The following is a 22,594-nucleotide window of genomic DNA, read 5'->3' as shown; positions in this document are numbered from 1 at the left end:
ATTAAAAAAGAAGCAATAAAAGAATACATTTAAACACACCTCCTTCAAAGAGACCACACCTACTAGACGTCCGGTGCTGGTGACGTAGGCATGGTCCAGGCCAAGTAGTGAGAAAATGGTGTGTGTCTGCAATGCACAATAAGAGCTGGTGGTTCATTCTTTATTAATGAGCAACTATGATGCTGATTTATACCCCTGTAAAACCTTTCTTTAATCTCTTTTCTAAGCTACTAGAACCACCGAAAAAACATCTTTCATTTTTCCCATAAGAACTAAACTTAAGAAAGGTTGAAGTGGGTATAAAACAGAATTTGCAATTATCCTTATTTCCCTAAATGTCTTTTAAAATGAAAAAAAGTAGGGTGGGACTACACTTTGTCCATCTGGAACAGATCAGGGGTGCCCAAACTATTTTCTACCAAGAGCCAAAAATCAAACCTGACTGAGGGCTGTGGGCCGTAACTAAATGTTGCTGTTAAAATTAAAGTTGCCCTGATTTTCCTAATTTATAATTTTGTAATATTTAAAAAATAAATAAGCAAACATTACTCTGTTTATGCATAAGTAATGCAGTTTTATTTTCAAAGGTAACTATTGTAATAAAAAGAAATCATTTTTCCATTCATTTTTCCATTTCCTTTTGTCTGTGTGCCACTGCCTCTTCATTATTAGCCTACAGTACCCAAGTTTGTTGAGTTTTCGTGATGCATGCTATACCCCTTCAAGTATGCATGTACATTAAAAAAATTATTCACTTCAATTCCTTGCATTTAATTTCAATTTACATTTTTGTAATGTACAAATAAAATTTTTTAAATTTTAGAAAATGTTTCATCGAAATATGAACATCTGTGTCAATGACTTTATCGTTTTCCTTATCTCATGTGGCATGACGGGCCAAATTAAAGGTCATCGTGGGCCCTAGTTTGGGCACCTCTGGACTAGATCATTGGAAGTTGGGCATCGCTAACAAAACACAAAGACTGCAATGAGTCACCAACAGTCGTGCCCTTGCACCATAAGTTTTTGATAAAAGATCATGGGGGCACATGATTTATAAATTATTATAAATGAAATATCTGTGAGCTTCATTATTTTAAAAATGAATGTGCCCTTATGATCTTTAATCAAAAACGCAAATCTCCTCCCTTCCTCGAAACAATCTTTCTTTACTTCCGGTCACATGGTAAGGCGGCAGATGGGTGGGGTCCAGGAAAAGATTGCAGCGATTAGCAAATAGCAACATGACCCAACTTCAAATGATCCAATCAGATCTCAATAGACAAATTCAAGTCCAGCCCTACCTTGTCTCATTTCAGAAACTGTTTTACTCGGATATAATAAGACTCTGGGAAAATAAGACAATCGCTACTTCCGTTTCATTGGGACTTTAACAAGACTTTCATCTCTCTAAGTGATGATAAATGAGTTAAAACACAAGTACAGCACATCTTTTACCTTATGCAAAGATGTTCGCTCCACTAGCTGAAAGGGGGCGGGGTCTATTTTACAATTATTGAAATTGACAGCCTCATCCAACTGTTGCTCTTCCCATTCTGCTATCTGAGAAAAACAAAAAAGTAATTGTTTGAAAGAAGGTAAAACAAAACAAAAAAATGCAGATAACCGGGCGATCATTATACCATAATGTGTTAAAGAGACAATATTCCAACATCCGTGCCTTTCATATAAGACATGTTGTTGTTTTAGAACACAGCTTACAATAAAATGAAAATTAAAAAAAATTGTATGTGATCACACTATTGATAGTTTAAGATTCATGCTATTATAAAAATATTGTGCATTCTAAAAAAGGTTTTCTGGGTCAAATTTGTTACCCAGTAATATGTGAAAATAATAAATAATGGTAATTTTTTGGAGATTTACTGTTTTTATAAAATCATCCAACATAATGTAAAGAACATTCTGTGAAAAATAACCTTGATATCTTTAATACTGACTGAATAAGGCTATGACAAATATTGCAATCAATGTGAAACAAAGAGAAAAAAAAATTCTAATAAGATTATGATTTGACAGACATGGGGCTCTATCTTACACCCGGCGCAATGCAGCGCAATGACGATAACGCAAGTGTCTTTTGCTAGTTTCCACCCTGCGCAATTATCATTTTCACGTTTAGTGCCACGTTGTTTAAATAGCAAATGCATTTGCGCCCCCTTTTGCGCCCATGGGCGGTCTGAAAACGAGGTTCAGGTGCATTGTTGGCACGTTGCTTTTTGAGGCAACTAAAATAGACTACGCAATATGTTTTTTTGTTATTTAACCCTTATATTATGTTCCGGGTCAATTTGACCCGTTTTGATTTTTCAGCTGTCGGATAAACCAGTTAACCTGTGATTTTATTCTTGAAATTTTCTGACTTTTTTCTCATTTATGGCCATGAACATGCATGCAAAGTTTAGACATGCTGATATTTTTTGAAGTGTACCAAAATGATTTTGTAACGATTTTGAGGTTTGCGGGTCATTTTGTTTTGCTCCAAAGCAACTGCATAGACCTAAATTAAATATATATTTTTAGTGTTTAGTGCTATATCGGTGTTTCACTATCCTGAAATGGGGGTAAAAATGCTTCTCCTCACTATTTTGAGTACTGAAAAAGACTTTTACAGACACAGATGGTAAAAGTGAGCTATAATTTCTATTTACAATGTATATGAAATACACTTAGATTAATGTAAATTCAACAGTTTTCCAACAGATTTGATTTTATAGGTTGAAATAGCCATTTATCTTAAAATTTATCTTAATATTAAGTATAAGATACCTCTGCAGTTGACATGTCATCTTCAACATCAGGAGTGTCCTGAAAAATCAAATTGAAAATCAAGCACAAAGCACATAAATCATTCTTACACACTTCACGATCATGCAATTCACTCACAAGACAAGCTGCACATATGTAATCTACCAAAGCAGCTCAAGCTGTACTACACATTAGCAAGCTTCAGCAATACATTAAACGCAGCCCAGGGGAGGGTAAGCTAGACTGGATGTCATTACGAATGCAATAAAGAACCAAGACGAGGTAATGGCTTTTTCGAAAAGTTGGTTGGAGAATTTAAATCTTGAGGTTAAAACCGTGCTTAAATCAACTTTCACAATCTTAGTCCAAAAGAAACAGGTCTAGCCACAAAATTCACTTTAGTTTATGAACATAAAGACCTCCAAGGCTTGTTCTCCATCTTGACAACAGCAAAACCAAACCATGCATCACAAAAACTCACTCATCCCATGAGAAGCAAATATAAACTTCATAACATGGCATGAATTATATCTTGTGAGTCAGCTTTCTTTTCCCTAAGGTGGGACAAGGTATTACAGTGCAGGACAGTTATCAATACAAAATTCAATAAAGGCCCTACTGGCTATGCTAGTGCCACCCCGATGATGTGTGTTTGTGGGAAAGCGTGATGGATCCCTGTGGCAGCGATCTTACCGCCATGGTAATCTTCACACGCTTGGGCATCCTGCTCCTCTTAGGAGACATGGGGCCAGCATTGCTCTTCCAGACAGAACAGATAGAAAAGGGGGAGGAGCATATAAAGCATTAATGCAAACATAACGCGAAGCTCCTTCTACAGCTGTACCTTCAACATTGACTGTTATCAAGGGACACTGTTAGAAACACCGATCTCTCATTGGTTATGTATAACAAATCCAGAAGAAATCCCATGTTAATGCTAAGCTTACAGAACACTCTCTTAACGCTGGTCAACAGATGTCGCTTGATAAGAGAAGTCCTGTGGGAATCTACTCAAACATGACGCTCTGCAACCAAGCTATTAAGAAGGTAAGGCTTTGTTCACATTGCACATTAATCCGATTTTTTTTACTTCAGATCCTTGGATGTGAGTGTCAGCAGATTTGCGAGCAATAAAATCTGATCATTTTGTTAGACAGTGTAGATAATATCTTGCAAGTCTGTTGTATGCCTTTTGCCATATTAGTATTATCAGATAGTAGATGTCATTGGAGAGAAAGAGAGCGAGAGAGCGAGAGAGAGATGATGAAAAATGTAAAATGACTTTGGAAAATTGTAAAAGACAAACTGCCCTTTGTCTGTGTACTATTTTATTTAAATATTTGTTCATATGTTGAGTGATAAAAGAGGAAACCATATGTAAGTGAAAATGAATGAATTTAGATTCAGCTGTGAATGTCACCGTGCTAGGGCCGGGCAATATATCGATAATTTTAAATAAAAATAAATTGAGTGAGTATCATGAATTGATATTCATGCACCAATATTTTAACTAATTTTAGTGCAAAAGCAAAAAAAAAAAATGAGTATAGTCAAATTTTTGAAAGTATAGCAACATTGTTAAAAGAAAAAAGTTGGATCAACTTAAAAAACAATTTCAATTGGTAACACCTAAAAAAATGTAAGTGTTTTTCACTTGAACATAAAATTTGACATTTTTTAAAGAGAATTCTGACATTTTTTAAGTTAATCCAACTTTAACTTTTTACAGTGTACCATACAGTATCTGAACCTGTCTGTGAAAAATGTAATTTTTGTGATTTATACAAAATAAAATTTTTTACATACAGCAGGGGAAATAAGTATTTCACACTAGACCTAGTCAATCACCTGACCTAAATCCCATAGAAAATCTGTGGAGAGAACAGAAGATCAAAGTTCATAAAAGAGGCCCAAAGAACCTTCAAGATTTAAAGACCATTTGTGTGGAAGTATGAGCCAGAATCACTCCTGAGCAATGCAGACAACTAGTCTCTCCACACAAGAGGCGTCTAGAAGCTGTAATCACCAACAAAGGCTTTTCTACAAAGTATTAAATAAAGTGTGTTCAATACTTATTCCCTGTGTCATTTCACTTTATTTATTATGACTCAACTTGTATACTTAAATGTTCTGATTTCTTTGTATGAATTCAATATTTGGCTTAATGGCTACATCTGGTGGAAATTTTGTGTCAATAGTTCACTTAGAAATCCCCTTACTGATAAAAATGCTGATGTGTCAAATACTTATTTTTCCCGCTGTAAATGTACATAACATATTTATATAATATATAAAATATTACCTTAAAGCAACACTATGTATTTTCCATGTAAAAATGACTTACAGCTCCCCCATGTGGTTGAAAAGCGCAACAGTGCCTGGTAACAGACACTCTTCTGCAGGCAGGGGGAGGGGCGGGGCTGTGTTTCCTACCCTCCACCGCCACTTTCAGAGTGTGCTTGTAGCAGCTAGGAGGCTGCTCAGGTTGCAGCAACAGTACAATTTGTCCAGTTAAAAGTTGTTCTATCACTGAAATAATTTTACAGACATTATTTAAAGGTAAAAAAACTACATAGTGTTGCTTTAAAATCTTGATATTAGGTTTTAGGTTTTAAACTACATATTTACTTTTGGTCCAAGTTATTTGAAAAAAAAAAAAACTTTTATTGCAATAAAAACTAAATAATAAAACAAATGACACCTACAAAAAATTATGCTCTACCTGTTTTTATAACTGACTGATCCCACATAATATCAGTGTCTGTATGAAACTAACATAAGGTATAGTTAATCACAGTAACTCTGGACTTGTTTCTAAAAGTTCAACTATCCATCAATTTCTAATTTTGAACCCAACAAATGTCTTGAGAAATAATGTGCTTGAAAAGTCTGTAAACATTGCTGCTTCATTTGATAACACATACATTTATAAGCATGACAATAATTCTGCAAATGCTTTTTGGTGGCACTATATGTGATTTGGATCGGGACGTAAACATTTGGATTATGGGTTCTGCTGTTTAAACTACCTGAACAGATTAGCACATTTTTGCTGCCTGTTTTAACAAAGCCAAGACAAGCTGTGAAACACGAACAAAGTCAGTCAAACAAGACATTTAGTTCACATAATTGAGAAGCTGGTTTGCCAGATGGTTCCTCTTGTGTCTTAACATTCAGTCTCTGAGCAGCACCTGTAAAATCTAAAGCAATAAAAGTGCACTGTATCACCCACGTTCCCTAGAAAGTCATCTTACCTCAACCAGCTCCTTTACAGATTCCTCGGAGGACATATTTGGGGAGCCTGCAAAAGAGAATTGATTCGATTAGCACAAGATGAGATTCACAGACAGTGCTCATGAGTAGGAGTTGAGATGGATGAGTATGTGTTATATACACACTGTTCAACGACTCTGTGTTGCTGACTGGAGAAACTGTCTTCAGAGCAGACTTGAGAGGGATCTGAGAGTTAGTCAGTGTAGGGCTGTATGAGGACTCTTCAGTGGAGATCTACAGAAAGACACTGGGTTAGATTCACCTTTTCAACATAACACAAGCTTCACACCCTCCCAACTGTATTGATCTTAAGTAAACTTAAAATGAATTACCTTACAGAAATATTTTTCTATTCAATAAAAAAACACTAATACAACATATTATTAGCCTGGTTAGCCAGACCTACATCAAGATGTAAGGTCTGGCAACTCTTCACACAAACGGCTCAATGCAAGGGGCGGGATATAAGGTTGTCCCTCAAAATGCCTCTGCACGCAATAGGATAGCGCTATGACGGATCAGAGCAACGAAGAAGGTGACGTAGTTACCGTAACCAGTCGGCAAAACTCCAAACACATCTTTCTTGCTTAAAAAGGACTTCAGTAGGGTTTATTTGCTCTTCTCTCAAAGAAAAACATAAGTCTAAGTCCTCCAGAGTCGCGGCCAAAGCCGCTTCAAAAGATAGCTGTTCGCCAGCAGCAGCAGCCATTCTCTGTTTTCAAGTAGGAACCGTTGCAGCTCTGTCGTCATCATGTTAAGCCCGCCCCACAGACGCTACACACGATGTGATTGGCCTGACCAAATTTTGGTTTTTGGACCGGTTAAGTGTATTGTGAGTGCCTAGACTAAACCCTGGCAGCAAATATATTTTGCGGCCGCTAGGGTGCGTCTAGATTTCTAGGCTAACATATTATATTATATGACGCTTTATTATTATTATTTTATTATATATTTAGTGGAATAGTTCACACAAACTGTATGTTGTTAAGATCCCGCTACTTTATACAGAAAAGGTTTATACCAATGACATTTCTATTACACAGATCTGTTTCATGTTAAATAAATTAAAACATATGAGTTTAAAACAACATTATAATTTTAACTTTAAAGGTTCATACCAGGAAGTGAACGCCACGGCTAGTTTTTGGGGGAGAGTCCTGGGGGTACGTGGGCACGTGGGTACCGTTGTCCTGAGCGCGCTCCCTCAAGTACTTCAGCCTGCTGGCCCGGCCGAGCTGCTGTGTGAGCAGGGACTGCAGCTGTGATCGCTCTATAGACCCCAGCAGGATCATGGACTCTGGAGCCAGGTGGGGACACAGGCAGGGGAGACAGAAAAGAGACCAGAGAGAGACAGAAAGAGAGAGTAAGAGAGAAGTGAGAGAGACACAGCAGGAAAGCTGGAGGAATGGAGGATAGCAAAGGGAAATGGAGGGAGGGCAGGGAAGGAAATGGAGATGGAGAAAGTAAAGAATGTATCTGTCATAGGGTGAGAGGTGGATTCGGGGATATTTCCATTTGTAAGTTTTCATTTGAGCCCCTTAAATAAATATTAAGATTGAATGTAAGTCGCTTTGGGTAAATCGTCTGCTAAATGAATAAATATACAGTGAGGAAAATAAGTATTTGAACACCCTGCTATTTTGCAAGTTCTCCCACTTAGAAATCATGGAGGGGTCTGAAATTGTCATCGTAGGTGCATGTCCACTGTGAGAAATGACAATGTATGATTTTTTTACTATTTATTTGTATGATACAGCTGCAAATAAATATTTGAAAACCTGTCTATCAGCTAGAATTCTGACCCTCAAAGACCTATTTGTCTGCCTTTAAAATGTCCACCCCCACTCCATTAATTATCCTAAATTAGATGTACCTGTTTGAGGTCGTTAGCTGCATAAAGACACCTGTCCACCCCATACAATCAGTAAGAATCCAACTACTAACATGGCCAAGACCAAAGAGCTGTCCAAAGACACTAGAGATAAAATTTTACACCTCCACAAGGCTGGAAAGGGCTACGGGGAAATTGCCAAGCAGCTTGGTGAAAAAAGGTCCACTGTTGGAGTAATCATTAGAAAATGGAAGAAGCTAAACATGACTGTCAATCTCCCTCGGACTGGGGCTCCATGCAAGATCTCCCCTCGTGGGGTCTCAATGATTCTAAGAAAGGTGAGAAATCAGCCCAGAACTACACGGGAGGAGCTGGTCAATGACCTGAAAAGAGCTGGGACCACCTTTTCAAAGGTTACTGTTCGTAATACACTATGACATCTTGGCCTATCATCATGAATGGCACGGAAGGTTCCCCTGCTTAAACCAGCACATGTCCAGGCCCATCTTAAGTTTGCCAATGACCATTTGAATGATCTAGAGGAGTCATGGGAGAAAGTCATGTGGTCAGATGAGACCAAAATAGAACTTTTTGGTCATAATTCCACTAAACGTGTTTGGAGGAAGAAAAATGATGAGTACCATCCCAAGAACACCATCCCTACTGTGAAGCATTGGGGTGGTAGCATCATGCTTTGGGGGTGTTTTTTCTGCACATGGGACAGGGCGACTGCACTGTATTAAGGAGAGGATGGCCGGGACCATGTATTGCGAGATTTTGGGGAACAACCTCCTTCCCTCAGTTAGAGCATTGAAGATGGTGTCGAGGCTGGGTCTTCCAACATGACAATGACCTGAAGCACACAGCCAGGATAACCAAGGAGTGGCTCTGTAAGAAGCACATCATGGTTCTGGCGTGGCGTAGCCAGTCTCCAGACATAAACCCAATAGAGAACCTTTGGAGGGAGCTCAAACTCTGTGTTTCTCAGCGACAGGCCAGAAACCTGACTGATCTAGAGAAGATCTGTGTGGAGGAGTGGGCCAAAATCCCTCCTGAAGTGTGTGCAAACCTGGTGAAAAACTACAGGAAACGTTTGACCTCTGTAAACAAAGGCTACTGTACAAAATATTAACATTGATTTTCTCAGGTGTTCAAATACTTATTTGCAGCTGTATCATACAAATAAATAGTTAAAAAATCATACATTGTGACTCTCACAGTGGACATGCACCTACGATGACAATTTCAGACCCCTCTACGATTTCTAAGTGGGAGAACTTGCAAAATACTTAAAAGACCTTAAAAGTTGAGAGTTTTGTCCATTGTGTACCATACACCCCATATTCTGATGGTTTAATCTAACCTAAGGGGGCATTAGAACAAAATATTGTATAAACCACCCCCAGACATTACTTTTGGACACTACTGTATATGTGACCTTGCATGTAAAAACTACTCAGCTAAAGTAGTTTTTTGACATTTACTGTTTTATACATATAATTTATATCATATATAATCTCATGGCAACTTTTTCATATCTATAAAAACATAACAACATAACTTGAGCATTATGGTCTTTATGCAAAAATTTCTTTGTACTGTACATATCCTGATATGAGAAAGTGGCATGAGGGATATGTGTGGCAGGTGGACTACCGAGACGAAAACGAATGCTAAAGTATTCTCACCTTTGGACTCCACCAGGGCAAGAGTCTTAAGATGGCCTGTTACGAGAGCTTCCTGCAGGTCCCGATAGGAGGAGGAGAGAGTGATATGCCGCACGTCTCTCACCATTATGTCCTCCACACGAATATTATATTTCCTACAGGTGAAATGGGAGTGAGCGCAAAAAGCCAGGGGTAGATGAAAAATTATGAGTAATAATTCAGGAAGAAATGAGAACTCTTACTCCTGTCCCCAGCCCAGCTCCGGCAGGTATGGAAGTTTCTGGATCCTGATGATGGAGTCGTAAAGGGAAGGCTGGAGACTCTGAGCCACAGCATTGGCCAGTATGACCGCGATCATCACGGGAAGTATGTGCGAGATTTGGCCGGTCAGCTCAAACACGATGACAGCGGTGGACACGGTGTGAGTGACTGCGCCGGAGAGAGCCGCCGCCCCTGTGGGAATCACCATTTCGTTCCGCATCAAATTACAGTAGCAGTCACCGGCCGCAAGCCATCTGATTTTCTATTGTGCTCCTGACGAGCTTTCTGCTCCGCTGCACAATGCAGCGCTACCGCTGAAGCCTATTTCCACAGGCAAGATCTAATTTGGCTGTTGGTCTGTGCGGGTTAATGAAAAATTTATGACTCTTGCATACAACACCCTGCAGGTTCAATTATGTGTGTGAATGAGATACAACCACAAAGGCTGAAATTGATGAATTTTGAAAGGAAACAAATGGACATCCCAAAAAATGCATGCACAATGGACGGCCTCACCTACAACTGCGTAACCGCCGGGAACTATGGGATATACAGTGCTGTCAGTGTGTATCCCTTCAGGGAAAAAAGCAGCCATGCTCTCACCAACCAGTCGACCGAATGCAGCCCCTGAACAACACAGATAAACAGCGGTGTATGGTAAAAATGCATGTTTTATCATAAATACAGCACAGCTATTGACCAATCAGAATCAACGACTGGAACTAACGGTTTATGAAGCACTCTAATGATCTTTAATGAAGCACTCTCACCTATGCATGCGTAGCAGGATCTTCGAGTAAAGCCATTTGTGTGTGATAAAAATGGCACCTAAAAAGTAACCCGTGTTTGATGTATACTTACATGAGGTGACTTACATTGACTCCAGAATAAGGCTGCAGTGATTGCACCTGTTCATACACAGTCTTGTGAGTCAGACAGTGATGAGGAATGGAAATGGAGAACATGATTGCGGGAAAAGGAAAAACATTTAGAACAAACTTAAAAAATGGTGGAAGGTGTGAATACAAGAACGATGAAATGTTCACCCAAACAATAATGATTTGAAATGAAAAAAAAAACACCTCCGACAGTGATGCTGACTGACTGTCCAAAACAACACACGCTATATAATCACATACCAATGAGGAAAACTGGCATGAAGGCCCCGCAAGGCACAGGCATTGTTGTGGCCACAGCTGACATCCAGAACTAAGGGAAAACAAGAGCAAGGTCAAACACTTTTAAAAAGAAACACTTTAGATTGAAAGAAAATTCCATCATGTTACTCTGAACCTACATGGTGTTTTTGCTTTGTTGAACATAAATAAGGGAATATTGTGCTTATGTTTTCTATGCCACAACAGTGCATAATGGCCATGCCTGTCAACGTACCAAAAAGAACGAAATAGCTCTATAAAAGTATCAGAAGGGAGTCCAGACAGCTTTTGAACCACAGTTCAGTGTTGGGGAAAGTTACTTTTAAAAGTAGCCTAATGCATTACAATATTAAGTTACTTCCAAAAAAAGTAACTGATTGCGTTACTTAGTTACTTTTAATGGAAAGTAATGCTTCTGTTACTTTTAGGGATGCACCGATACCGATACCGATACTGGTATTTGCTTCGATACCACATTTTCTAAAGTACTCGTACTCGTTAAAAGTCCCCCGATACCTGGAATCGATACCACGGTTTGAGAAATGTCTATGTTTGAGCGGTGTGTAAGGGGTTTATGGCTCTTGTGTTGTCCAAAGAGGCAGAGTTTACAACAAACTGGAAAACTAGTCCTTTGTTTTTTTGTATAATTATATGACTAAAGCTGTTACCTGTAAATTTAAATCATGTTTTTTCGGTATCGGTATCGGCAAGTAATGAAATGCAAGTACTCGTACTCGTATTCCAACTGAAAAGTTCTGTATTCAGAAACAGCACATTTCCATCGCAAAAATATCAAGCTCTGGCCTGCCATCTCCGTTTCAGACTCAAAACTGTTCTCGCTCTAGCGTGCATGCATATAGTGCGTAATTTTGTATGACTACATCTAGTTTAATTCAGTACGTTGTGTTGTTTTTAAATCAAATTAGCTAAAGGGAACTTCATCCATTTGCATTAAGCTTTGTATAGTTAGAACCCCAGTCATGTTTTTGATTGGTCGTGCATCATTTCATCAGTTGCTGCTGAGACAGGAGAAATACAGATTTCAGTGTTGCACTTCCTTCTTTCAATGATGTAAAAATCATCATTTTGCATCATTGACAGAAGGAAGTCTAATATCTCTGTAGAGGGGGTGAGACTACAAACACCCTTTTCTCAGTCAAAGAGGCACAAAATTCTAAATGTATGTTAAATTTCGACTACAAATATGACACATTTTCAATAAAGATTTATGTTTCTACGGGTGAAATGCTCCTTTAAACCAAAAAGTTACTCGCATTACTTTTTAAAAAAAGTAACTCAAATATTAATGTGTACATTTATAAAGTAATGCATTATTTTACTCGTTACTTCAATAAAAGTAATATTATTACGTAATGCACGTTACTTGTAATGGGTTTCCGAATGCATTTTTGACCATTTGTGCACCCAAGGGCATGCTGGTCTAAAAAAAACAAGGTGTGTTCAGGCATTGTTGGCGCTTTGCTATTTTGAGGCAACTAAAAAGACTACGCCATTGATCAACTAAAGGCCTGTTAGGGTCTGTTGGATCAGTGTGAATTGGCCTTAAAACCAGGTCTAAAGTCAATGGCACAATATTGATTTTGTTATTTAAAGAGTGCGTTAAAGAGCTTACAAATTCCACCATGTAAAGAAAGAAACCGCCATGGCGTCAGAGCAAGTGCCTTTTAAAGGGGATTGAGAAGAGCCTTTTATTGGTTTATTGCACATTACTCCCAAAACACACCCATTACTCATTAAGAGAATAGGGACAACGCTTTTAGACCTTTTAGGTGCTGGTCACCCCGACCATTTTTCTCATCGTTAAACTAGCTAAAGTGGATTTGGCCCACTTGCGTTGTGTGCTTTAGACCATGGACTTAGATTGTTAAAATAGGGCCCTTCCTGTAAAAACACTTGAAATATAACACATGAGTCATATGGATATATTCAGATGGTCACTGTGAACTGTCATTATTATGGTGCTTTAAGAAAACTCTTCAACTTATTCTTTAGTGTTCCACAGAAAAAAAATACAGCATATAACTTTAAAAATGACATACTTGGTACACATGTCTGACAATACAACATGTTTACTTGTCATCTTTTATTTATTATTGCTGTAACATCACTTTTCTTGATACCTAATCGTGGCTTGTTTTAGTGGGAAGGTGTGTTTGAAAGCTTTTATAAAAATCATTCAAATAAAAATATTTATAAATTAATGTATGTTTGATAAAGTACTCCAAATTGTCACAAAAAGCCAGTTAGAATGACATATTTCATTGAGCCATGAAACACGGTAATGTGCAAGGTAAAATGGCTTTCAACAGTTTTGCACACCTCCGTGGCAAGTTCAAAGAAATGTTTTGACAAAAAAATATCAGAAGATGATCTAATGCTTTAATGTTGGTTTTATGCCATATGCAGTGATTTTTTCCTAACAACTTCAAAGAATAAACATAGTATACAGTGACAGGCACCAGCTGCTATTACTGCTTAGTTGACAGATGCGGTACCAAAACGTGAAATGCAAAGTAAGTAACAAATTAATGGTTATGAGAATTGCTTCACCCCAATCGTAACATAAAGCCTACCTTCATGACGATGAAGAGGAGGAGAATGATGAAGACGCTGATTTGAGGGTGCCTCCAGGCCTGAGGTACGTCACTGGAGTACTCAAACTCTTCAGCAACACCTTGCTTGTACCAGGTCTGGTTATCAAAGAGTGCCACTAGTGACTCGTGTTGAGTCAGCTAAATAAGGAGGCAGTAACCAGAATTATTCCAAATACATGTCAGCTTGAAGCGGGATAACTTATACAATATTGATAAAACACGCACGCACGCACGCACGCACGCACGCACGCACGCACGCACGCACGCACGCACGCACGCACGCACGCACGCACGCACGCACGCACACACACACACACACACACACACACACACACACACACACACACACAGGCAATCATCAGACCTGGCCGGCCATGAACTGGCCAAATCCTGGAGGAAAGGTAAGAGTGGATATAAGCAGAGTGACCATCGCAGGATACACTAGTCTTCTTTAGGAAACAAACCATAAGAAAGAGAAATGACAATTTCAAAATCAAGGACATTTTATAGCACAATAAAGGATTAAAATGCTTTGGAAAATCATTTTCTTCCTCGACTCATACAGAGACCTTGGCATGGTAGGGGGAGGTTTGGCATTGACTAAATAAATCACTGTAAACACTGCCATTGCAAGGGTAGAACGTTAAATAAAAATATAAACTCACTTTTTAAGCAGAAACTTGTTGATAGTTTTCTGTTTTCTCATTGATTCCACAATTATCCTGTTTAGGTAAACATACAACGCCCCACCGAAACCACTGGCAATGCTGAGGAGACATCAGTAGAGATTCACTCTTGATCAACTGCAACACTTTAACAATTCATTTAATTACGACGAATAAAAAGAAAAAAAAACATTGTTTTTATCAAATATTAGTTAAAGCCACATATAACAGTAACTCCCAAACGAATCATAGTAACAAGTTTGGCAAGAATAAAATGTAAATCTTCATGCAGCATGCCAAAGTCACAACAGCAGGGCCACTGCCTACCAACTCAATTGCTAACTGGAATCAAATTTAGCATTCACAATATGTTTAGTCATAAAAAAGTTAACATTACTAACAAATATAAAACTGTGTAAACTTGAAAGTTTTCCTGAATGTTGCAGAAATGCATTTGGTTTTCAGTGTAGCATTATACATTTTTATAGTGTGTCTGCTCTGAGAAAAACATACTGAAGGTTTCACCACCAGCTCAGCGAATTTTATAGAGGTCAATGCAGCTGTAACTACACCGTTTAGTTCTCAAAAGCAATTCTTAATTTAAAAGTAGTATTATTCACAAAAATATCACAAATAAAAGTGCACAAATCTCATTTTATTACAGTTAATTGGAAAATTATGTCTGGAAATCTGAAAAATGAATCATGTAATGTGCTTTTGCACTGTACTGTTTATATAAATCCAAATGGACCAATATTTTTCTCTGTTTGCTGCCAACTCAGAATAGTCACTAATGATGGGCTTAAGTGTGACTGTTGACGTTCTTTACTGCCATTAGTGTAGTGCAAGTGTTCTCATGAAGTCATATTCCTGTGGATTCAGAGTGATTAGTAACATTTAGCGTGGTGATTGGCTCAAAATTATACCAGGCTGTAAAACTGATTGCCTATGAAGAAAAATGACAGATCTTCATGCACTTTCTCCAAGTAATATAGACTTCTTATCTTCTGATTTCCTAATATGATGGAAACAAATACATACCCAAGCACAGCAAAAGCTGGAAGTTCTTGTAGATCAAAAGGAAAGTCCAGACGAAAGCGGGTTTTAAAGAGGGCCGTGATCGTCTCTGCAATTTGATGAAAAGAGTAAGTAATGTATTTTAGCCATAAGCTCATTTACTCATCCATATTTTTTTCCTTTAGTGCACAAAAGGAAATGGAGCTTTCAAGCTTTAAAATGATGCTAAAAGCACATAAAAGAAGTTTATTTCACTAGTGTATATAAAAGTATTTTGAAGCCACAGGTGCTTTTGTGCATTTTAAAACTTGAAAGCCTCAGAACCTATTTGAGGTATTTGAATAAACTTTTGTATTTATATGGGTTTGAAACGACATGAGGGTAAATGTTTTCATTTTTAAGCGAACTCACTGCCCCTTTAAAAAGGCATTATCTGACTCCATTAGCTATTGTAACTGATCCCTCACTCACCCTCATCCTTATTCCACACCGCCAGCACCCTGAAGATAAAGGCACTGAAGGTTGCAGCGAAGAATCCTCTCCAGTAGTTCCTCACAGCAAAGAACGTAGATGTGACCTCAATACTAAACAGCACTCCTGCCACAAACACAGCACATTGGACGACAAACAACATTTGCTCACCGTTGAAATTCTGCAGGATAATGTTACTGTCATAAATGTGATATGACGTTATCTCCAGTGGCCAGCTATGATCAGGATGTCTGGTCTTACCTCCAATGGGAGCTGCAAAGCAACAGCCCACTCCCACTGCACAGGCCGCCGACAGCATCTCTGTGTTTCTTAGCTCATTCTGTCAGATTAACAAGAAGACCAAATACATGCAAATCCTGTCGTAGTGACATTTTAAAGCAGTCAACAGTGGAACGGGGAAAGGGTACATGGCAGATACATGCTGAAGATGTAGTTCAAAAGACTCAATGTTACAGGCACTGGTCAAATTAAAATAATCACGATTGGAGCAAGAAAAAATTTTTTTTTTGTGTGTTGTTTAAAGGGACACTCCACTTAAAACAAAAAATAGACTTATTTTCCAGCTGCCCTAGGGTTAAACATATGATTTTTACCATTTTGCAATCCATTCCGCTGATCTCCGGGTCTGGCGGTACCACTTTTAGCATAGCTTAACACAATCCATTGAATCCATTAGACCATTAGCATCACACTCAAAAATAACCAAAGAGTTTTGATATTTTTCATTTAAAACTTGACTCTTCTGTAGTTACATCGTATACGAAGACCAAGGAAAAATAAAAGTTGCGATTTTCTATAAAAATAATCTATACTCTCATCTTTGCTGCCGTAACACGGCTGCAGGAGGCGCAATGATATTACGCAGTGCCCGAAAATAGTCCCCTGCTATTGAAAGTAACCAAGGGGACTATTTTCGGGCGCTGGGTAATATCATTACGCCTGCTGCAGCCATGGAACGGCAGCAAAGTCCTTGATTATTACGCCGGAATGAGGGTATAGTTCCTAGCCATAATTGCCTAGAAAATTTAAAATAGAAAAAATATTGAAACTCTCATTTTTAAGTGCAATGCTAATGGTCTAATCAGATTCAATGGATTGTGCTAAGCTATGCTACAAGTGCTAGCGCCAGACCCGGAGATCGGCTGAATGGATTCCAAAACTGTAAAAATCAAATGTTTAACTGTAGGGGAGCAGGAAAATGAGCATATTTTCAAAAAAGTGGAGTGTCCCTTTAACACTTTAAAATGTTAGGGGTTGTGCACACCAAAACTTTTAAACGCGGCTGAAACGCCTGGAGAACGCCGAATGCCAGCTCTTTCTCAGCTAAGTGCCAGCTTTCTTTAGCTGAGCACTTTGGTAGCTCTGATACTTCAGCTGTGAGCCGGTTGGTTGCTGTGGTAATGTCCCGCCCCTCCTCCACTGTGATTGGACAGCCGTGTGAGAACTGACATTGACGAGCGGAGCTTTTCACTCAAAATTTAATCTCTTTCAACTCTCAACGCTCAGCACCGAGCGCGGAAAAACCGCCAAGCGGCGGATTTGGAAACAATTGAAAACGTGCCGGCCGCAGGCGTAAAAGTTTTGGTGTGCACGCCCCTTAGGCCTGTGAAAAGATTAATCGCATACAATAGAAAAGTTTGTGTTTGCATAATAAATGTGTGTGTGTACTGTGTAATTATTATGTATAAATATATACACATGTTAACATTTCTTAAATACATGTGTGTGTGGGCATTTATATACACAAAATAATTACACAAAGTGCACACATATATTTTGCAAGTACAAACTTTATTGTATGCGATTAATCGTGATTAATCACAATTAATCTTTTAACAGTCCAACATTTATTTTATTTTATTTGGTCACATGGACACCCAAATAAAATAATACATGCATCCTACCTTGTTTCCCTCAAATGGCTCTTCCTTCAGCAATAAATCAGAATAACACAATGATACAAGTGAGTACCTGCACATAGTGGTCTTGCAAAGCCTATACTTTAAATAATAAAAATTTCTATCTATCTGTTTGTCTGTTTAACGCAATATGAATATTATCCTACACCTTTGAACCTTACTGTATTATTGTTTCTTTTAGGTGCTAATTGGACAACAAAAGCAACACCCACAGGTATGAGGTGTCAGACAAATAATTGCCAGCCCAACCGGTTAAGCCAGACCACTGAGCTTGACAGACTGTGTAAACACGCAATTGACATTTGTCTAATTAAACCACATTCAATTACAGTGAACAGTTAAAATGTGTCGAAATGTTTATGGTTTCTGATTTTCTGTCAAATTCACTTTGCGCTAACAACATATTATTGATCCGCTCCCTAGTGCGGAGTAATTTCTCAGGTTGCTCCGTTTGCAAAGTCCAGAGGTTGATCTCTGGATGCATCACAAAGCTTGAATGTTTTTTTAGCATCCTTTACAATCACTTCCATTCACCGTTCTTGCAGTTCCCTTGAGAACTTACACCTTACGCACTTTGGCTAATTACAGCCTAACAAAAACCCTAGAGAAACCTCAGCTGCTTGTTTTTATGATACACGCAGATGAGACTGGAAGAACAAGGGCATGACGTTCCAGGTGCAGTGACATGCGTAGTGATGTTCAAACACATTTTATAATAGCTTTCATTAATACTGTAGATCATTATTATCAATTGCATTGTTTAACCTGTAGATTATGCACATTTAATAAAATACATATAATAATGTTTTCCCATTCCAATGTTCTATTATATAATAAACCATGCATTTTGACTTTGAGTGTACTTTGTTTTGATGTTATCTATTTAGTGAAATCCATAATAAATAAAAATAATTCCTCAGCACAAACCAGAAAACTGCACTAATTAAGAAATCCATAAGGTCTTTGGAATTAAAGGTATAATATGGTGTTGCCAAAAGTCAAATGTTTCCTAAAAAGAAACTATGCAGGTTTCCACACAAAACGTGTCTTACCATGTAGATTCCTCCAAACAAGGCCATGAATTTGCTCAACAGAGCAGCACACAGGCTGGCAACATGAACAAATGGTCCCTAAAGGACACAAGGGGAGACATAAAAACAGATGAGTGTGATCACCAGGGAAAACACTTGAAGCATTTCAGTATTAAAAGGCTTATCTAGGATCAGATATCTCCCTTCACGCACCTCTTTGCCTAGAGGCATGCCACTACCAAGGGCACAAGTTAAGCCGATCACTTTGGCGACAAAGGTTTTGAAAGTAAGGTACTCCTTCAGCACCACACCTCTGAGGATGGTCTTCATCTCGGGGATCCCGGAGCCTAGAGGAAGACAAGACAAGGGGGTTACAGAGAGACTGAGAAAGATCTGAGAAAACCTAAAGGCCAATTGGCTTAAAGTGTTTTCATGTGCAGGTGTGTCAGTGTATCTCACCCACTGCCTGTGGTGCGAGTATCTGCGTGAAGCCAGCAGAGAAGGTGATAAGAACTACGGGGTAGGTGACCCAAGCCAGGTACTGCAGAAGCATGTTACTGTGCAGACCACGATACATCCACTTCTGTGCTGCAGACACAGACATACGACTGATAATTACACCTCTCAATTTGACAAGACCCACCATGAAAAGGAAATATATGAAGATTTTGGTTCCAAAACGTGATAAACACCATTTAAAAAAAATTAGTTACCGCCAAAATCAGTATTTTATCAAGTCAGTATTAAAAAGTAAATTCTTAATTTTATGCAAAATCCAATATCCGCCGTGTTGTTCTGTCATCTTTTCTCCCTTATTTCCCAAAAAGCCATAAACGCCAGTCCTCCTTCTCTGCAGAATGCAATAAATCCGCTCAACAAATCACAGCACACTTTCCACCCATTGTAAACAACAATGGCGGAGCGTTGAATACACACGCAATCCTAGTTTTCCTCATCTACTTTGAACTTCGTGATCAACAAACAAACAAAAACAAAATAATACTTTGATGGCATTGATAAACCTGTGGTGGTTTTCTGTGATGGGAAAGAAACATAAGCCATCAAAATCTAATAATTTACGCGAGAGGCACTAGGGAGACGGAAAAATGCCATTTGTTGCTTGTTCTCCTGATAGCATCAAGCTTCTGTCATGGTAACACATTGACCCTATAGGGGATCTTATGAAAAACTTTCCATTATTTTACTCAAAGCCATCGAAAATCGAGCAAGACCAAAACATTTTACACCTGATCGCTTAAAAAAGGGTTCAATGACGGCGTCCCAAGGATGAAAGCAGCAATGACAGTGTTCTTAATATGACAAAGTAAATGTTTTGATTATGGCTATTAATGTTTATTTTTTAATCAGTGTATAACACTAGTCAACTAAATGAATATAACATGGCAAAGATGAATGTACATTTATTGATTCAATAGATTTATAGCATTTTGAAAAAAACTTTTATTGTATTTTGTGGAAAAAAATAATCAGTTTTTATAATAAATCTTTGAAAATCAAATTATGGATTTGAATTTTTTATGTTTTTATAAGCTAAAGATGCTATGTGAAAGATTGTAATAGAAAACAGTGTTTTTCATCTAGTCACTTTCTTGGTATAGAAAACACATTTGCCAAAATGGATTTATTGCGTTTTGGAACCAAACTCTTCATATTTTCCTATGCCAGTAATGTGACTGGAGTTGTGAGCCTGTCTATTTATGAACATTAAAGTTTTATTTCAATCATTTAATTCAATCTTTGGCCTTATTCAATGCTGGAGATATCAAGGTTATATTTTCACAGAAATGACTTTAACTGGGTTTTCACACACTGGGCCATTTTTTTTATTTCACTAAGCTACATTTTTAATGTGAAAATATATTTAACACACCTTTAAACGATTTAACTAATGCAGTACCCATAAATAGCTACCCTTGATACTTTAAACCATTTGTTAAGTGATGGATATGCCACACATTCAGTTCCAGTTAACCTAGTAAACAAACCTGTTCTTTTGCAAAAGGAGGTCAGTGAGTTGGCACTCATTCGTTCAGGCATTAATGCACCTTCCATCTCAAAATACATACAATGATGAAACCCCGGTGGAAATAAACAATACTTGACTGATTAAAAGACACTATCTGTACTTTCATGGAACCCTGTCAGGCAGAAAATTGTCCTTTTCTTTTCATTTCGTTCCCTTTCTCACCTTGCTGGCAGAAGGCAATAGTGTAGTCCATGGCCCAGCTGACCAATGCCATGAGAAGCCCCAGGAGGATGAGAAAAATCCAGTCTTCACCCATGCGGGAAATCAGGAACTTCTTACACCGTGACGTACAAACTGCAAATAGACATGTGTGTTACAAGTGCACCATTCAGAGTTGTACACTACTTTATAGGTTGATCAGGTCAATACAGGTACAAGGTAAGAGAGATGTATGAACATTGGTCAAACGAATGCAATTACTTAAAAACAGCAGTAGGTGCACCATACGCTTTAATGAAGTCAACAACTGGCCATTAAAGAGACAGTTTTCATCTGGTTTCCAGTACACGTGAGAAAACTGACATAGCGGCAGTAGTGAACAGGGCAGGGTTGTGTCTGTGTAGATAAGATTAATTTGTAAGACTGAGAAAAGGAAAAGTCACAGCGGGTGAAGGGACACTCCAGTGTCCATGACAGCGATCCGGCCCTAACATCCAAAGCACCTGCTTGGCAGCCCTATACGTCCAGCATTGCCGACTTGCCAACCGCGAGGAACTACAGATGTCTTTAATCTCAAAGTAAACCCTGTAACAATCCACAACAGAGAAAGTACTCTCTGTTCATTGAAGCCTACCCAAATCAACTCAAGAGCATTTTAGACATGCAAACCTGCAGGGCTTAACTCTATACAGTGCTGAGATGTGATATATTTTGACATATAATTGGAAATTGAGGAATAACTGTATAAATATGCAGAGTCCATAGTTTCACACAGATCCTTGTGTGACAAGCGAGTCACAGACCAGAACTGGAAGTGACATCCTTATGTGGCATGCATGCATAATATAACAATGTAATAGAACCTATTTATATCCTTAGCACAAGCAAAAGGGTGTAGGTGGTTGGTTGAGAGCCAACAGTATATACCCTGTGTCTGCCCAATATGACAACTTATGCAAAGTTTTCCACATTGAGCCTCCAGGCAGTAGACGCAATTTTTTTAGAGAACTTGGTGGACTGCTGCCAACTCAGTGTTTTCATCCGCATCTCCAAAACAATTATCACAAAAATAGACAGATTAAACTAGAGCTCTGGTAGTAGCACTTCACTGTGAAGTTGCAGAAACAACAGCAGGATGCTGACAGCTTGTCGCAAATCTACCCCCCTCTGTCATCTTAAAATTCATAGATAAGTCTAATTACACAAGGGAGAGACGGATATGCCGGCATATATATATCCTCTGTTCGAAAACCTTGTAAGCTGCCTACGGGAGTAAAGTTTTAAAAGACTGTACCCGTAGAAATAAAAAAATGACAAATATTATCTCTCTTAATATATCTCTTGTTTCATGAAAAGCAAAACTTTATGATTCTTCTGATTCAGTAAAAAGTCTGCAATCAAAACTCAGAGATTTTAATATGAACAGTTTAGATGCAGAACCTAAACAAGCATTTTTATAAAGCTCTTATGTTTAGGTTAAATATTTTATTCAAAGGGGACATATCATGAAAATCTGACTTCTTCCATGTTTAAGTGCTATAATTGGGTCCCCAGTGCTTCTATCAAATGTGAAAAATATCAACCCAGTAATTTAGTTTTGATAAACCATTTTCTGCAAGCATGTGAAAAAATAGGTCATTAAAATTTGTCTCTCCTAGTGATGTCAGAAGGGGATAATACCGCCCCCAAAT

At 38.3% G+C, this 22,594-nt stretch overlaps 1 protein-coding gene across 4 annotated transcripts in view; it reads right to left on the bottom strand.

Annotated features, from left to right (window-relative positions):
* Positions 1-22,594, bottom strand: part of clcn2a (chloride channel, voltage-sensitive 2a) — a 67,266-nt gene that overhangs the window by 5,262 nt on the left and 39,410 nt on the right. Inside the window, exons 3-24 of one of the 4 annotated variants that reach the window (XM_065276035.2) lie at positions 20,907-21,038; positions 19,157-19,285; positions 18,911-19,044; positions 18,719-18,796; positions 17,652-17,675; positions 15,988-16,066; positions 15,727-15,852; positions 15,280-15,364; positions 14,239-14,340; positions 13,938-14,022; positions 13,553-13,711; positions 10,941-11,010; positions 10,318-10,428; positions 9,783-9,993; positions 9,562-9,695; positions 7,161-7,339; positions 6,168-6,276; positions 6,024-6,070; positions 3,463-3,528; positions 2,791-2,829; positions 1,459-1,563; positions 40-126 (exon numbers count right to left, since the gene is read on the bottom strand). In XM_065276035.2, coding sequence (XP_065132107.1) covers positions 40-126; positions 1,459-1,563; positions 2,791-2,829; positions 3,463-3,528; positions 6,024-6,070; positions 6,168-6,276; positions 7,161-7,339; positions 9,562-9,695; positions 9,783-9,993; positions 10,318-10,428; positions 10,941-11,010; positions 13,553-13,711; positions 13,938-14,022; positions 14,239-14,340; positions 15,280-15,364; positions 15,727-15,852; positions 15,988-16,066; positions 17,652-17,675; positions 18,719-18,796; positions 18,911-19,044; positions 19,157-19,285; positions 20,907-21,038 — 2,291 coding nt within the window. Of the gene's footprint in view, positions 1-39; positions 127-1,458; positions 1,564-2,790; positions 2,830-3,462; positions 3,529-6,023; positions 6,071-6,167; positions 6,277-7,160; positions 7,340-9,561; positions 9,696-9,782; positions 9,994-10,317; positions 10,429-10,940; positions 11,011-13,552; positions 13,712-13,937; positions 14,023-14,238; positions 14,341-15,279; positions 15,365-15,726; positions 15,853-15,987; positions 16,067-17,651; positions 17,684-18,718; positions 18,797-18,910; positions 19,045-19,156; positions 19,286-20,906; positions 21,039-22,594 lie in introns of those variants that run through there. The other 3 variants (XM_065276034.2, XM_065276036.2, XM_065276038.2) reach the window with 3 other exon arrangements.

Source organism: Paramisgurnus dabryanus, chromosome 6, assembly GCF_030506205.2.
Source record: "Paramisgurnus dabryanus chromosome 6, PD_genome_1.1, whole genome shotgun sequence".
NCBI classification, from domain to species: Eukaryota; Metazoa; Chordata; class Actinopteri; order Cypriniformes; family Cobitidae; genus Paramisgurnus; species Paramisgurnus dabryanus.
This window is presented reverse-complemented; position numbering and strand designations above follow the sequence as displayed.